The 18988-nt window shown below is 42.2% G+C and overlaps 1 protein-coding gene across 3 annotated transcripts in view; it reads left to right on the top strand.

Moving 5' to 3' along the window:
- The window catches only part of LOC126471177 (protein sickie-like), a 749505-nt gene that overhangs the window by 540245 nt on the left and 190272 nt on the right, over nt 1-18988 (top strand). For all 3 annotated transcript variants that reach the window (XM_050099283.1, XM_050099285.1, XM_050099284.1), the window contains one exon: nt 1070-1202. In XM_050099283.1, the coding sequence (XP_049955240.1) occupies nt 1070-1202 (133 nt within the window). The remainder of the gene's footprint in view (nt 1-1069; nt 1203-18988) is intronic.

Raw genomic sequence — 18988 nt, 5'->3', positions numbered from 1 at the left:
ATGCTTAATGGTGGAATAGAACATTTGTATTTGTATTAAATGTCTTGTGGGTAATTTAGTGGCATTTAAGACTGAATTAAAGAATTTCTGTGGGGCAACTCCTACTACTTCATTAAAGAGAATCTTCACAGAAACTCTAAAAATTAATTTCTTAGTTTATAATGTAATACAAGCACTGTGTTCCTGTAATTATTCATAAAGTTAGGTCATTTCATTGTGTTACACTTAAATAAAATATACATTCTTGACTTTTTTTTGTATGTGCTGGAGACTCCTGTCTGTGGCATCTATGTAATAAGAGTCATGTAATGTATGTCTGTAGATAACCACACCTGACACTGCAGATGACACATGCAAGATATTAAACACGTTATGAAAATAACAGGGAAATTTGTGAATACATTTGGTCATTGGAACTGAGGAAAAGACTTTTGCATTGAAGTAAACTTCGTTGAAAGTCTGATATTTAAGTATTTGGGGTTTGTATTTAATAAACAGCTAGGTCCTGATAAAGATACTGATCACTGAACAAATCTGGGATGAATTTCAGTGCAGTTGTTAGATTCTGGTTCAGTGTATCATTCATAACATTATAAAAAGTGTATGTGACGTTCAGTTATGGAGACAGTTCTTTTGTGTATACTCAGTGTGTGTGTGTGTGTGTGTGTGTGTGTGTGTGTGTAGGGAGGGATGAAAGAAAGAGAAACAATATATTGTTAACTTTAGTCATGGTCACAGTGAGAAAGAAAAGCTGCACAGCATAAATGTGAGAAAATGTCACCAGATAGCTGTGTATGAAATATGAAGTAAACGGCTCACTTGATGTAGGTATCTCAGACAACAGTGCTGACTAGGAGATCAGGCAGGAAAAGGGAGAAGCCCTGGTAGACACTACAAAAAGAAACACACTAATGGTGACAGATAAAGGCTTCACTTACACAGGCTGTTAAAGGAGGCATATGATGCTGAGAAAACTGCAGGCCAAAACTAAAGAGTGACATCTAACTTCTTCCTGTACAGCCTTTTTTATTATAATGGATAGTTGTTCAATGTCTGTCTTGACTTTCAGGTTACATGTCAGATGGGGAAATGATGAGGTCAGGAGCAGTGTCATGCCACATCCCTGATGTTTGTGATGGTTATATGTCAGAAGGTGGTGCATCCTTATACATCCGCAGACAACAAATTTATCAGCAGAGCAAGTAAGTAAAAAAAAAAACACACACACACAAACTTTCATGAGCGAGAGAGTACCTCATATTGTGAAGTTATTTCTGTTTTAACCTAAAACTTTTGGAACTGCATATTGATTTGATATGAATTAAATAATTTTTTGTTCAGAACGTTGAACACGAGTGGGGGTGAGCCAGTAGGAGCATTTGCCGTGAGTGAAAACTCATTTATTTTATGAATATGAGAAAGGGCCTGTAACCACAGGACTTGGTTTTTAATAATCTAAGAAACGTGGAAAATTATCACCAGAAGACCTGAAAATATCGAGAAAATAATGTAAAAATGATATACACTGATGAATCAAAACTTCATGACCACCTGCTTAATAGCTTGTTTGTCCGTCTTTGGAATAAAATACATCACTGATTCTGCTTATCAGGGATCTGACAGTTTGTTGGTCACATTTATAGAAGTATGTGCCATTAGATGTTTGCACACAGGTCATGCAATTTGCATAAGTAATGGGCTGCTGATTGTGTACATGGTGATCGTGCCCTATAGTGACCCAGATGGGTTCCATAGTATTTATATCAGGTGAATTTGGTTCCCAATGCTCCTCAAACCACTGTAGCATGGTTCTGGCTCCAAGACATGGGCAGTTATACTGCTGAGAGAAGAGATCACGATCAGGGAAGACATCACGCATGAAGGGATGCAGGTGGTTCGTAGATGTCACCATGTCTTCAGTTACTACCACAGGTCCCATACAAGCGCAGTGGAATATCTCCCATAACATAATACTGTTTCCACCAGCCTGCGTCCGTGGAATGCTGCACGTTTCAATCTGCCATTCACTTCAATTACGTCGTCTGTGGAGACGACCGTCGACCTAGTGTAGCAAAAATGTGATTCACCCGAAGAGCTGACACATTTGCATTGATCAACGGTCTAATCCTGATGGTCCCATGCCCACTGCAATCTTAATTGACAATGTTGTTAGATCAACATGTGAACACATAGGGGTTGTCTGCTGTGGAATTCCATGTTCAACAATGTACGACGAACAGTGTGCTCCGAAACACTTATGCGTGCACCAGCATTGTGCCCTTTCAGCAGAGATGCCACAGATCACCACCTATCCTATTTTACAGAACACACACACCTCCAATCCCCACATTCTATGAAGAGCCGTGGACGTCCAACCATTTAGTGCATAGTGGTAGTTTCACTGTCCTCCTCCCTCTTTCCATAGATGCTCACAACAGTAGGACGTGAACATTCGACCATGTTTTCTGGATACTCGTTCAGAGGCTCTGTGCAATAATAATCTGGCCTTTGTCAAAGTTGCTTAACTCAGTGGATTTCCCCATTTGTAGCCCGTATCTTCACTAGGGTGATCCCTCAACCGTGTCTGCTCTGCTTACATACTTTTGGCACTGCATCACGTGCCCACAGTGCCACTAGGTGGCATCCAAAATCATGATGGGCAGTGGTCATAATGTTCTGGCATATCAGATGAGATATAAAATGAACTATAGTAGAGAAAAAGTTGTGGGAAGATGGAACTGAAATAATGAAAAGGATAATTAATTTAAAATCTAGATGTTTGTCATTAAGAAATCTCATTCTTTGAAGATGAATGAAAATTGTTGTATAACTGTGTTAGAGCTATTGGAGTGTTTGAACGGAGAGGTTGTGTAAAGTGAGGGAATGTCTGTGGAAGGAAAACGCATGCTTGTAGTTACAAAATCTGTCAACATTTGCTGAAGCAAAGTATAATTTGAGCCACACAGTCCTGAAGATAGCAAGGGCCGATCAGTGTGAGAACTATCACACTGTCAACTTAACAGCTCATGCATCCCAGCTGCTGATAAGGATTATATACACAAGACTGGAAAAGAACTGGAGGATCTGTCAGATGACGATCATTTTGACTTTAGAAAAGGTAAAGGCACCAGAGAAGCAGTTTGTGACATTGCGTTCTGAAGAAAAGTCAAGACACACTCATACCATTTGTCGGCCTAGAAAAACTGTGTGGTGTCACCGCTAGACACCACTTTTGCTAGGTGGTAGCGTGTAAATCGGCCGCAGTCCATTAGTATACGTCGGACCCGCGTGTCGCCACTATCAGTGATTGCAGACCGAGCGCCGCCACATGGCAGGTCTAGAGAGACTTCCTAGCACTCGCCCCAGTTATTCAACCGACTCTGCTAGCAATGGTTCACCGACAAAATACGCTCTCATTTGCCGAGACGATAGTTTAGCATAGCCTTCAGCTACGTCATTTGCTACGACCTAGCAAGGCGCCATTACCAGTTACTATTGATACTGAATCATGTACCGTCAAGAGCGACTTTCACCATTAATGGATTAAAGTTAAGTATTCCGCCAGCTACGTCCGTTTTTTTCTAAATTCTAATTTCCTTGTCCTGTTCCAGACCTCACGCCAGCCTGCGTGAGCTAAAACGCGTGCCTTTCGGCTTCCTCTAGTAACACGGTGTTGGCTCTCCTGCCAACCACTTCAAACTGTTTGACAGTGTAAAATGGGGCAAGATGTTCAAGGTTTTGAGAAAACTAGGAGTAAGTGGTGCCAGTTGAATCTGTCAGTAGATTGGGTTTCACTAGGCATGGCCTGCACCTCAATAGGTAAGGGAAGTGGAGGTTGGCAAAGCTTGCAGGTGACAGTGTAGTGGGATCACTCGTCGAAAAATTCCTATATTAGTTGGTGTTAGAGCAGCACCTGTAATAACTTTAAGTTGAACAAATACATTTCAAGGAAGACGCAATACATGAAAGTCACAGATCAAGCAAACAGAGTAAGACGTGTGTACACTTTAACAGTCAAATCATAACTGAGTCCAAGTCTAGCGGCCACTGGCTGGCTGGCCGCTTAGGTGGCGCTGCTGCTGCATGGCTGGCAGACAGCGCCGCATGTAGAGGACGCGCGTAACTGTGTGGCTGCACTTTGAAAGATTGGCGAGTCACAACACTTTTCCCCCCTTTGAATTTTTTGCACAGGTCTTGATGGAGGTGGCTTGTAGATTGCTAACGTCCATAGGTGTTGTTTGACTGGCCGTAAAGTCTCGAGGAGGAGGCTTCCCGTATGGACGGAAGTGTCCTCGATGATAACGGATCGAGATGACAGGAGACATGAGGGTCAAATCTGCTGGTGCCCCGTGCACCAATCTACCCGTTGCGGCAAGTCCGGTTGTTATAACAGGAGACATGGGAGATGTGTCCGCATCCGTAGGAGAAGGAGGCGAGTAGAGTTGCTCCGACATATGATGGTCATCTGGTTCCTGCATGGGCACATCTCCCGGTGGCGTCAGTTCTTGTGCTGGCACCGATATGATGGTGAGAGGACTGCGTTGTGAGTAATGAGAGATTCCAGTATCCCGAGCGTCAGGTGGAGCCGAAGGTGGTGTAGCGACATCCGGAACAGGCGTTGCCGGCACACGAGGCCGAAGCTGGTCCGAATGACGCGCTGCAACATCTGTGTCCGTCTGGATTTCATACAGGTGTCGGCCACGGTGTCGTAAGCTGTGGCCAGGACTCCATTTTGGCTGCCTGCCATATCCTCGTACTCATACAAGGTTGTCGGCGGTGAACTGGCCAAGAGAAGGCACCCGCGGCCGTGAGGTGAAAGGCCGCAGGAGATGAAGTAGCGTGCGGGGCTGTCGTCTATGTAAGGGCTCAGCCGGGCTGTGGTCACCCATGGGGGTGAAGCAGTTAGAAGCAAGAAATTGGAGAAGCGCACCATCAGCAGAGGAAGTCAGGAGTTTCCTCATCTGAGCCTTAAATGTGTGGACCAGTCGTTCAGCCTCACCATTTGACTGTGGATGGAACGGAGGGGCCGTGACATGCATGACGCCGTGGCGGGCACAAAAATCTGCAAAATCGGAAGAGGTAAATTGCGGACCATTATCAGTAACAAGAGTAGAGGGAAGGCCTTCCAAAGAGAAAATGCGAGCTAGAGCATTGGTGGTTGCCGTGGTGGTAGGTGACGTGCAACGGACAATGAAAGGAAAGTTAGAGTAAGCATCAATAATGAAAGCCAATAAGTACCTAAAAAAGGTCCCGCGAAGTCAGCAAGAATACGCTCCCAGGGCTTCTCAGGCGAAGGCCACGGTGACAAAGATGACTTTGGGGCAGCGGCCTGTGACGCACAAGGGCCACAGGCAGCGACCATGTGTGCGATTTCAGAGTCGATGCCAGGCCAGTACACATGACAGCACGCCAGAGATTTTGTGCGAGACACACCCCAGTGCCCTTGGTGAAGGAGGCGCAAGACCGAAGCATGCAAAGGCGCAGGTACCACAAAACGCGGAGAAGCATTTTCGGTGGAAAGGAGGATAACACCATCCCTATCCATGAGATGGTAACGCAAAGCGTAGTAGTTGCGCAATGAATCAGAAGTCTTAGCGGATGGTCGATCTGGCCAACCCTTCTGAATACAGCGTAAAACCTGGAAGAGGGTAGGGTCAGAACCCGTAGCAGCCGCCAGCCTGTCCCCGGTAATGGGGAACCCCTCCACAACCCGCTGCTCGGCAACATCCAGGTGGAAACACAAAACTTCATCCCTATCAAATGCCAGATCAGGACCCATGGGAAGGCGAGACAGTGCATCAGCATTCTCATGTTGAGCCATTGGCCGGAAATGAATCTCATAATTGAAACGAGACAACTAAAGAGCCCAGCGCTGGAGGTGGTGTGCAGCCTTGTCGGGAAGTGACGTTGATGGATGAAACAAGGAAACAAGTGGTTTGTGATCTGTAACAAGATGAAATTTTGATCCATAGAGAAAAACGCCAAACTTATGAAGAGCATAAATAATGACCAAAGCTTCTTTTTCAATTTGAGAATACTTTTGTTGGGCATCCGTGAGCGTATTGGAGGCATAAGCAATGGGTTGTTCAGAACCGTCAGAAAAACGGTGCCCAAGGACTGTACCGACCCCGTATTGAGAGGCGTCCATGGCAAGAAAAAGATGTTGGCCAGGTCGATAAGTAGCCAGGCACAGGGCCTGTTTCAACATAGTCTTCAATCTCTGGAAAGTCGCATCGCATGACGCAGACCAGTGAAAAGGCACGTTTTTATGCAACAGGCGATGCAACGGCTGAGCCACCGAAGCAGCAGACGGTAAAAACTTGTGATAGTATGCTATTTTCCCCAAGAAGGCCTGCAGTTCCTTAACAGCTGTAGGGCGAGGAAGGGCATCAATCGCAGTGACAGTTTGCTGAAGCGGACGAATACCATCCCGAGAGAGTTAAAACCCCAAGTACATGATAGATGCCTGAAAAAATTTTGATTTCTGAAGATTACACTTAAGACTGGCAGTCTGTAAGACATGAAAAAGTGTGCGGAGATTTTGAAGATGTTCGTCAGTGGTGGAGCCAGTGACAACAATGTCGTTCTGGTAATTTATACACCCAGGGACAGTGAGCAATAATTGTTCCAAGAATCACTGAAAGAGAACAGGGGCACTGACAACCCCGAATGGCAATCGTTGGCATTGATAGAGGCCGAAAGATGTGTTAAGGACCAGAAACTGCCAGGAAGCAGCGTCGAGAGCAAGTTGATGATAAGCTTCTGACAGGTCAAGTTTAGAAAAATACTGTGCTCCAGCAAGTTTAGTGAACAATTCATCAGGTCGAGGCATAGGGTAAGGCTTTGAAATTGCCACAGAGACGAATATCACCATTTGGCTTAGCAATGACGATGACAGGAGAGGACCACTCACTGGAAGTGACAGGAAGCAAGACCCCTGAAGCAGTGAGACGATCCAGGTCCCGACCTGATCACGAAGGGCCACAGGAATGGGCCGAGCCCGAAAAAACTTAGGCCGAGCAGTTGGTTTGAGCGAGATGTGAGCTTGCAAGTCGTTTGCACGGCCTAACCCAGGAGAAAAAAGGGATGAAAATGTCGTCGGCAAAGAATCCAGTTGAGCATAAGGAATAGCATCAGATACGATATTGACAGAGGTATCTATGGAGAACCCAAAAACGCGAAAGGCATCGAAACCAAAAAGATTATCCACGTTACTATGGTCGACCACAATTATCGGAACAGTACGAACGGCAGATTTGTAAGATACCTCAGCATCAAATTGTCCCAAGAGAGAAATCTTCTGTTTATTGTAAGTCCATAACTGCCTAGTGACAGGTGACAGGATTGGAGAACCCAACTGAAGATACGTTTAAGAATCGATGATAGTGGCAGCAGAACCAGTATCCACCTGAATGCGAACATCTCGACCAAATATTTGGACAGTGAGGAATAACTTCCCTGAAAGGGAAGAAGTACAACTGACAGACAACACAGAATCAGAATCAGTGTCATGTTCATGAATATCATGTATGCGGCCGGATTTGCAAACGGATGACACATGACCCTTTTTTTTTGCATTTGTGACACACGGCTCAACGTTGTGGACAATCTTCTCGTGAATGTTTCGTAAAACACTGCGGACATGGAGGAAGTTGCCGTGGGTTTTGCTGCAGTTTCTTAGAGGTTTGTTTACGGTTAGGCAGAGGCTGTGCTTGGGAGCGTACTGCGGCCACGTCGGCCGGTGGGGACACGCCACACGCTTCGTCAACATCGCACAGAGGTTGTATTTCCCCGATGTCGTACCATGCCTCTATTTGCGCTCCAGCGGCACGAGAAATTTCAAAAGACTGAGCAATGGATAGGACTTCATCTAGAGTCGGATTTGCCGACTGAAGGGCACATTGCCTAACTTCTTTGTCGGGTGCCGATTGGATGATAGCATCCTGTACCATGGAATCGGCGTAGGATTCTTTGTGAACTTCAGTAACAAATTGACACTTTTGACTGAGGCTGTGTAGTTCAGCAGCCCAAGCGCAATAGGATTGATCCGGTTGACAACAATAAAAGGCAACACGAGGGGCTACCACATGCGTTTGCTTTTGAAAATAGATGGACAGAAGTGACCACATTTCAGCAAAGAACAAAGACACAGGATCTTTCAAAGGAGCCAATCGCGACAACAACCGATACATTTGAGGTGAAATACATGAAAGGAACAGAGACTTACATGTTTGTTCGTCTGCGACATGAAATCCCAAGAAGTGCTGTCGAAGATGTTTTTCATAATCAGACCAGTCTTCCGCCGTCTCGTCGTAAGAAGGAAAAGTTGGTAGAGACGACGACGAGAGACACCCCGCATTTGATGCCACGACGGAATCATGAATCGCATTTGTGAGAAGTGTTTGCTGTTCTATGAGACCTTGCAATAGTTGCTCTAAAGTAGCCATGGAAACATGTGGGTCAACGATGGAAGAGAAAAATCCCATCCTCGTCGCCATTTGTAATAACTTCAAGTTGAATAAATATATTTCAAGGAAGACGCAATACATGAAAGTCACAGATCAAGTAAACAGAGTAAGACGTGTGTACACTTTGACAGTCAAATCATAACTGAGTCCAAGTCTAGCGACCGCTGGCTGCCTGGCCACTTAGGTGGCGCTGCTGCTGTATGGCTGGCAGACAGCGCAGCATGTAGAGGACACGCGTAACTGCGTGGCAGCACTTTGAAATATCGGCGAGTCACAACAGCACCATTTTTAGATTGAAGCCAGCTGATAGATATACGTGCTTATAGGAAGTCCCTCTAACTAAGGAATCACCTTCAGAGGACGTCATGTTTCCAAGTAGAGAAGGAACTAGCATATTTCATCAAAATATAAGAGGTATTAGAGATAAAGTTAGTGAACCACTTATGGATGTTGACTCTGAAATTATTGGTATATCGGAGTACCATTTAAATAATTTGACAATTCAGAGGCTTCCTTTACCAGGATACAGATTAGCTGGCTGTTTTCCAAGGAGTTCCTTGCGGAATTGGGTAGTGGCCATGTATATCATCATCATCATCATCATCGTCGTCATCATCATTTAAGACTGATTATGCCTTTCAGCGTTCAGTCTGGAATCCCCCTTATAAAATTCCTCCATGATCCCCTATTCAGTGCTAACATTGGTGCCTCTTCTGATGTTAAGCCTATTACTTCAAAATCATTCTTAACCGAATCCAGGTATCTTCTCCTTGGTCTGCCCCGACTCCTCCTACCCTCTACTGCTGAACCCATGAGTCAGTCTCTTGGGTAACCTTGCTTCTCCCATGCGTGTAACATTACCCCACCATCTAAGCCTGTTCGCCCTGACTGCTACATCTATAGAGTTCATTCCCAGTTTTTCTTTGATTTCCTCATTGTGGACACCCTCCTGCCATTGTTCCCATCTACTAGTACCTGTAAACATCCTAGCTACTTTCATATCCGTAACCTCAACCTTATTGATAAGGTAACTTGAATCCACCCAGCTTTCGCTCCCATACAACAAAGTTGGTCGAAAGATTGAATGGTGCACAGATAACTTAGTCTTGGTACTGACTTCCTTCTTGCAGAAGAGAGTAGATCGTAGCTGAGCGCTCACTGCATTAGCAGTAAAAAACATTATTCCATTTGAGTCCGTAGATGTATCAAGGCACTGCACTGAACAGATATTTGAATGTTGTGCAGGGGCAGTTGAATTTAGTGAAACTAAACTTCTAAATGTTGTTGTTTATAGGTCCCCTAACTCTGACTCAGAGCATTTCTGCTCAAGCTAGAGTGGGTCCTTGATTCACTTTATAGGAAGTACCAGAAATTAGTTATATCTGGTGACTTCAATATTAATTTTGTATATGATTATGCAAGAAAAAGGATGTGGTAGATCTCCTAAATTCATATTTGCATCTACATGATTACTCTGCAATTCACATTTAAGTGCTTGGCAGAGGGTTCATCGAACCTCAATCATACTATCTCTCTACCATTCCACTCCCGAACAGCGCGCAGGAAAAACGAACACCTAAACCTTTCTGTTCGAGCTCTGATTTCTCTTATTTTATTTTGATGATCATTCCTACCTATGTAGGTTGGGCTCAACAAAATATTGTCGCATTCGGAAGAGAAAGTTGGTGACTGAAATTTCGTAAATAGATCTCGCCGCGACGAAAAACGTCTTTGCTTTAATGACTTCCATCCCAACTCGCATATCATATCTGCCACACTCTCTCCCCTATTACGTGATAATACAAAACGAGCTGCCCTTTTTTGCACCCTTTCGATGTCGTCCGTCAATCCCACCTGGTAAGGATCCCAGACTTGTTGCATCTTCTAAGTGTCCTGCCAATGAAACGCAACCTTTGGCTCGCCTTCCCCACAGTATTATCTATGTGGTCTTTCCAACTGAAGTTGTTCGTAATTTTAACACCCAGGTACTTAGTTGAATTGACAGCCTTGAGAATTGTACTCTTTATTGAGTATTCGAATTCCAATGGATTTCTTTTGGAACTCATGTGGATCACCTCACACTTTTCGTTATTTAGCGTCAACTGCCACCTGCCACACCATACAGCAATCTCTTCTAAATCGCTTTGCAACTGATACTGGTCTTCGGATGACCTTACTAGTCGGTAAATTACAGCATCATCTGCGAACAACCTAAGATAACTGCTCAGATTGTCACCCAGATCATTTATATAGATAAGGAACAGCAGAGGTCCCAGGACGCTTCCCTGGGGAACACCTGATATCACTTCAGTTTTATTCGATGATTTGCCGTCTATTACTATGAACTGCGACCTTCCTGACAGGAAATCAATCCAGTCGCACAACTGAGACGATACCCCATAGGCCCGCAGCTTGATTAAAAGTCGCTTGTGAGGAACGGTGTCAAAAGCTTTCCGGAAATCTAGAAATACGGAATCAACTTGAGATCCCCTGTCGATAGCGGCCATTACTTCGTGCGAATAAAGAGCTAGCTGCGTTGCACAAGAACGATGTTTTCTGAAACCATGCTGATTGCGTATCAATAGATCATTCCCTTCGAGGTGATTCATAATGTTTGAATACAGTATGTGCTCCAAAACCCTACTGCAAACCGATGTCAATGATATAGGTCTGTAGTTCGATGGATTACTCCTACCACCCTTCTTAAACACTGGTGCGACCCGCGCAATTTTCCAATCTGTAGGTACAGATCTGTCGGTGAGCGAGTGGTTGTATATGATTGCTAAGTAGGGAGCTATTGTATCAGCGTAATCTGAAAGGAACCTAATCGGTATACAATCTTGCCCGTATCAAGTGATTTGAGCTGCTTCGCAACCCCTAAGGTATCTACTTCTAAGAAACTCATACTAGCAGCTGTTCGTGTTTCAAATTCTGGAATAATCCATTCGTCTTCCATGGTGAAGGAATTTCGGAAAACTGCGTTCAATAACTCTGCTTTAGCGGCACAGTTGTCGGTAACAGTACCATCAGCACTGCGCAGCGAAGGTATTGACTGCGTCTTGCCGCTTGTGTACTTTACATACGACCAGAATTTCTTCGGATTTTCTACCAAATTTCGAGACAATGTTTCGTTGTGGAACCTATTAAAGGCATCTCGCATTGAAGTCCGTGCCAGATTTTGCGCGTCTGTAAATTTTAGCCAATCTTTAGGATTTCGCGTTCTTCTGAACTTCGCATGCTTTTTCCGTTGCCTCTGCAACAGCGTTCGGACCTGTTTTGTGTACCATGGGGGATCAGTTCCATCTCTTACCAATTTATGGGGTATGAATATCTCAATTGCTGTTGCTACTGTATCTTTGAATTTGAGCCACATCTCATCTACATTTGCATAGTCATTTCGGAAGGAATGGAGATTGTCTCTTAGGAAGGCATCTAGTGACACTATCCGCTTTTTTAAATAAAATTATTTTGCGTTTGTTTCTGGTGGATTTGGAAGAAACGATATTGAGCCTAGCTACAACGACCTTGTGATCACTAATCCCTGTATCAGTCATGATGCTCTCTATTAGGTCTGGATTGTTTGTGGCTAAGAGGTCAAGTGCGTTTTCGCAACCATTTACAATTCGCGTGGGTTCGTGGACTAACTGCTCCGAAATAATTTTCGGAGAAAGCATTTAGGACAATCTCAGAAGATGTTTTCTGTCTACCACCGGTTTTTAACAAGTATGCAGACTGTGTTTTTTCCAACTAGGGCGCAGGGGAACAGTAGCACAGCCATAGACAATATTTTTATTCATTCTTCATTACTAGATGGGCATTCTGTTAGTAAAAGGATGAATGGCCTTTCAGACCATGATGCACAAATTTTAACACTGAAAGTTTTTATACTGAAAACAAATGTCACATGTAACGGTGTAGAAAAAGTTAATCCAGTGGCTATAGAGAGTTCTTTGAACCTTGTCAAGGAACAAGAGTGGCAGAATTTTATAATGCTGATAACATAGATGACAAATATAATGCTTTCCTTAACACATTTCTCATGCTCTTTGAGAGTTGCTTTTCATTAGAACTTTCTAAACGGGGTACTAGCAGTAAAAGGCAGCCTGGGTGGCTGACGAGTGGGATATGGATATCATGTAGAACCAAGTGGGAATTATATCAGAATGTTAGAGGTAGTCACAATCAAGCTACAGTAGCCCATTACAAACAGTATTGTAAGGTGCTTAAAAATGTTATTAGGAAGGCAAAGAGTATGTGGTATGCCATATGGTCAGTTTTGAAGGAAGTGTCTGGTCAGTAACACAAGGTTGACGATATAAAGTCAGTTTGTAGTAAAAATATTTTTGTTGCTGATAAATCAGATATATGTACAGTATTTAAAAATCATTTTCTGAGCATTGCTGGTGAATTAAATCAACATTTAGTTTCTACAGGGAATCATATAGCGCTCCTGGCAAATGCCTTTCTGAGATTGCGGTCTGAAATACTCATCTGTGATACAGACAAGGGGGAGATTGAGTCAGTAATTAAATCACTGAAAACTAAGGACTCTTGTGGATATGATGGAGTGCCTATCAGAATATTAAAGTACTGCTGAGCTGCACATGTTAGCCCTGTATTCAGCCATATTTGTAATTTTTCCTAAAGGAATGGTCAGTTTCCTGAATGATTAAGGTACTCATCAGTAAAGCCGCTTTATAAAAAGGGATAATGTATACAATTTTAGACCTATTTTTATGCCATCACTGTTTGCTAAAGTTATTGAAAAGGCTGTGTATGTAAGGTTAATTGATCATTTTATGTCACATGATTTGCTATCAAATGTACAGTTTGGCTTTAGAAGTTGTTCAACAACTGAAATTGCTATATTCTCTTTTCTCTGAGAGCTACTGGATGGATTAAACACAAGGTTACGAACACTAAGCATATTTTTTGATTTAATTAAGACATTTGACTATGTTGATCACAAAATATTGCTCCATAAGTTGGACCATTACGGAATATGGGGAGTAGCTCACAATTGGTTCACCTCTTACTTTAGTAACAGGCAGCAAAAGGTCATGTGGGGTCTGAATGGGGTACTGTCAAGTGAGGGGGGGGGGGGGGGGGGGGGTGCTCCAGGGATCAGTGTTGTTGGGGCCACTCCTGTTCCTTATTTATATAAATGATATACCCTCTAGTATTAAAGGTAATTCTAAAATATTTCTGTTTGCTGATGACACTAGCTTGGCAGTAAAGGATGTTGTGTGCAATAGTGCAGTTCATGACACAAGTTCAGGGCTTGTAGAAAATAAACTAATGCTAAATCACAGTAAGACTCGGTTTTTACAGTTTCTAACACATAATTCAACAAAATACAACATTTTAATTTCACAGAATGAGCATATGATTAGTGAAACTGAACAGTTCAAATTTCTATATGTTCAGATATATGTTAAACTTGGGTGGAAAGCCCATGTTCAGGAACTTTGCTTATTTTCATTCACGTATGTCGTATGGTATTATATTCTGGAAAACTCTTCTCATTCTAAAAGGATATTTTTGGCTCAGAAATGGACGGTTTGTGCAATAAGTGGTGTAAGTTCATGAACCTCTTGTCGACCCTTCTCTAGTCTGGGTATTTTGACATTAGCCTCCCCCCCCCCCCCCCCCCCCCACACACACACCTTACTGTCATTTCAGCTTATTCCCAAGAATAAGCAGCTTTCACTCAGTTAAAACTCGGCAGAAATCCAACCAGCATTTGGATTGGACTTCCTTGACTCTTGTACAGAAAGGTGTGCAGTATACTGCTGCATCCATTTTCAATAAGCTACCACAAGAATTCAAAAATCTTAGCAGTAATCCATGCACTTTCAAATCGAAGCTGAAGAGTTTCCTCATGGGCCACTACTTCTATTCTGTTGAGGAGTTCCGTGAAAAATTAAGCTGATCCTTATTTTATACAGTTTATTGCGTTTACTTAAACATATGACTTGACTTTTTTGGGTTCATAAACATTTTATTTTTATCTGTTATTACTTTTATGTTGTAATTGTATGTACTGACATGTTCCATGACCTTGGTGATTTGCTCCTCAATTTGGTCCTACGGAACTTGATGGGTAAATAAAAAATAAATAAAATAGGGGAAGACTAGGTAACAGTAAGTACGAGAACCAAGAAGGAATAATGAGACTGGATGACCAACAACAAAGTGCTCAGATTAAAAAGGGTGTAAGACAAGGATACAGTTTTTCGCCCCTACTGTTCAATCTATACATCGAAGAAGCAATGACAGAAATAAAAGAAAGGTTCAAGGGTGGGATTAAATTCAGGAAAGGCTGTCACTGATAAGATTTGCTGATGATATTGCTATCCTCAGTGAAAGTGAAGATGAATTACATGATCGGTTGAATGGAATGAACAGTCTAATGAGCACAGAATATGGATTGAGAGTAAACCAGAAAAAGACCAAAGTAATGAGAAGCAGCAGAAATGAGACTGGCAAGAAACTTAACAACAAAATAGGTGGTCACAAAGTAGATGGAGTTAAGGAATTCTGCTACCTTGCAAACAAAGTAACCCAAGACAAACAAAGCAAGGACGACGGACGAAGCATGACCTCCATCATAGGCAGGTCATTCCTGGCTAAGACAAGACTACTGGTATCAAACATAGGCCTTAATATGAGGAAGAAGGTTCTGAGAATGTATGTTTGGAGCACCGTGTTGTGTGTTAGTGAATCACGGACAGTGGGAATACATGATCAGAAGGGAATCAAAGTGTTTGAGGTGTGATGCTACAGAAGAATGTTGAAAATTAGTTAGACTGATAAGATAAGGAATGAGGATGTTCTCCACAGAATCAGTGACAAAAGGAACATATGAAAAACATTGACAAGAAGAAGGGGCAGGATGATAGGACAGTTAAGACATCCTGCTAGAGGGAGCTGTAGAGGGCATAAACTGTAGGGGAAAACAGAGATTGGAAAAATCCAGAAAATAATTGAGGATGTAGGGTGCAAGTGCTACTCTGAGATGAAGAGCTTGGCGTGGAAGAGGAATTTGTGGTGGGCCGTATAAAACCAACCAGAATAACTGATGACAGAAGCATAAGAAAAGCAAAGATGCACATGTCCACACAATCCTTGGCTGTAATTCTTCTGTGGAGAGTGGGAAGAGAATCAATGAATTGCAGTGGGCCAATAGCTCATATTATGATAGAACCACCTTTGTGTTTACAAAAAGCAAGTAAACACTCCAACAGATGGGTGTTGAGCATCTGTTATATATTAACCTGATTCTTTGTTGGAAACTAGGAAAAGGATGGCTTCATGGACAATGTTATGAGGGGTGTTCAATAAGTGACACAACACTTTTTTTCTTGGCCAATTTCAGATGAAAAATGTGGAATTTGTTGTGAGACATCATGTAATATTCCTGTTTCAGCCCTTATATTTCCATGAATTTCAGATAGGTGGCAACACTATAAGTAGCCTTCAAAATAGTGTAACAGAGGTGTAATCCAGGCAGAGAGCTGTCATTGAGTTTCTTTTGGCATAAAACCAGAGCATCACAGATATTCATAGTGCTTGCGGAATGCTTATGGAGACCTGTCAGTGAATAAAAGCATGTTGAGATCACACAAACCTGTCCGATCTACCACATGCCAACTGGCTGCACACAGCTGTAATTCTGATGTCCTCCATCATGCTGCAACAATCAGCACTAAACTGTATTGTGCCACCCTCGGGGAATTGAAGAAACTCCTTCTCCATGACAACACTAGGCTTCACACAAATCTGTGCTGTGACATTGACCAGTAGAGTGGTAACATGCAGGCTCTCCCAGTAAGGTGGCATAAGGCCATTGTGTTGAACAGAGATTATGTTGAAAAATAGGGTTTTGTTGACAAAAGAGTGATATGGTGTGTTGGAATCCTGAATAAAATGAATTTGCTTTCAGAAAAAAAAGTGTTGCATTATTTATCGAATGCCCCTCATATTTCGATCGTCATCCATCCTTGTTCTATGATGTCTGCAGTATTTGGATCACCTAATGCAGTCTAGGTTGTGATAGAAGTTTGGATATTACTATCTGCTAACGAATATGTAGTCTGTGTCAGTAATGTTGTACTATGATTGTGGAAACAGTTTGTTTAGGATACTGATTGAATTCTGATATCACTTGAGTCAAATCAACTGTCTTTCATTGAGGCAATCCTTTTCAGCATATGGCAAGATGGTTTTTCATGTACTGTTATTCTGAACCACTGCTTGTGTATGCTATCATTATTTTGAGCATTGCTGGTCTTGATACAACTAAAATTTTTGCTGAAACTTAAATTGTTTCAGTAATTTTCTATTGCTGAAGTTCAGAGTACTTTTCCCACCTTTCACTGATGTTGGCGCAAACTAGTGTGAAATAGACTGTTTGGCATACTATAGACCAACAGTAAACATAGTCATAACACAATAACAATCATTTTTACAATCTCAGAAAAGATGCTGTGTTTCAATGCATACAGGTTTCCAGTATTTTTTTAGTCATATTTGTAGTAATGTTGGTATCCGTAGTTAATGGACTGCAATTCAGCCTTCATTTTCTATAAGATTTTATCAAGTGCGGTATGATAGTCTTAAGACACTGAAATCATATTGAGAAGGACAACAATTCAAATCCCCATCCAGCTATCTGGTTTTAGGTTTTCTGAGATCTATAAATTCCTTCAAATACCATGATGGTTCTGTGGTGTCACCGCCAGACACCACACTTGCTAGGTGGTAGCTTAAATCGGCCGCGGTCCATTTAGTACATGTCGGACCCGCGTGTCGCCACTGTGTAATCGCAGTCCTAGCGCCACCACCAAGGCAGGTCTCGTGATACGAGAGAGCACTCGCCCCAGTTGTACGAGAACCTAGCTACCGATCAGATGTACGAAGCCTTTCTCTCTCATTAGCCGAGAGACAGAATAGCCATCAGCTAAGTTAATGGCTACGAACTAGCAAGGCGCCATTAGCCATACAGTGATTGTACTTAAAGTCTTCTGTGTATCGTCAAGATCGATGTACCACAAAGATTGAGTAAAGTTAAGTATTAAACCTGCTCCGTACTTTTCTTCCTAACATTAATTACGTATCCTGTTCCAGTACTTCACGCCCGTCTGCGTTAGTCTAGCTTGCCTTTTCAGCCATCTCAACTTCACGGTGTCGGCCCAGATACCGACACAACAGGTTCCTTTGAGAGAGCATAGCAATTTCCCTCCCTATCCTTCCTCAATCTAAGCTTACGTTCTTAGTGGCCTTGACACTGACTGGACATTTAACCCTAAACTTCTTTTATTCCTATTCTGCGATACGTGACACTGTACTTCATCTTGAGCAGTTCACTGGTTGCTGGTAAGGGCTCCATCATTATTAATGGATTCCTTGGTGGCCATGTCTAATGTCTCCCCAGATAATCTTTCCCACTAACAGGATTTGATGAAGGCAGTAGAGCCTATAGGATCAGTTAAGCATTCTGATGAAAACATGAGGTTATTTGGTCACTTTCTCAGACAGTGTATAACATAAAGCTGAAGTGGTAAAAAACTCCATATATGAAGCTTCTAGTCAGTTATATAGTGGTGTAAAATGCCTGGGCATTCATAAGTTGGGGCAAATGCCCAGCGTAAATGCCTGGGTAAATGCTTAAAATTCACAAATGCCTGGGCATTTATGCATTTTAAAGATGAATTGATAAGCAGAACTTATTAAAAATTTAAGCTGATATTTTGTATTGGAAAAGATGTTTAACAACACTGCTTCTTTAGTGATTGGGTAACCAAGTGAAAAAGCTTCTTGAGAGTTAGATGAAAGTTATTAAGGAAATAAATTGGACTGCAAACATAACTTATTACATCTTTAATGAGGTCAGTTCTTGGGGTAGTACATAATAAAAAAAGAAAACAACACCCAAGTTGAAAAGTAATTTTGAAGATAAAGTATAGTTTATATTAAGTAGCTATCCTATAGGCAGTGTTTTTACTTACTGCTGATTCCGATTCACCGATTCTCTAGGAATTGACTAGAATCTGAATAAAACAATTCCAGCATCTTGGGCATCAATTCCTTGTTATGAAGTCTTTTTTATGTTATTGTTCTCACTTTATCTTCACAACAGTGCAGTCATACAAAGTGGATAAAGAAAGGAGCAGAATAGAAAACTATAGTCTGTCTCAAATGTCGCTACGTCTGACAATGAAGCATTTTTTTCCTTGTTGTTCTCTGAAAACAGTTTAACATTTAAGAATAAAATTATCACCAAGAAATACATGCCATCTGTTTATTACACTCAGTAATAATTTTGTAGGGAGAGAGACCGAGAGTGAAGATTAGAAATGGTAAAAAGAAAAATGACTTTATAAATGATAAACAGCTGTCAGCATTATGTACCCTTCCTTGGTACAGCGAGTTGAAATATTTCTCCCTTCTTTCCTTTTGTTCTTAGCAATAAAGACAGTGAATGATATACAATCGGTTTAGATGTAAATATTCACTAG

The sequence above is a fragment of the Schistocerca serialis genome, chromosome 3, assembly GCF_023864345.2.
Source record: "Schistocerca serialis cubense isolate TAMUIC-IGC-003099 chromosome 3, iqSchSeri2.2, whole genome shotgun sequence".
Classification (NCBI taxonomy): Eukaryota; Metazoa; Arthropoda; class Insecta; order Orthoptera; family Acrididae; genus Schistocerca; species Schistocerca serialis.
The sequence above is the reverse complement of the archived record's forward strand: the minus strand, read 5'-3'. Positions and strand labels throughout refer to the sequence as shown.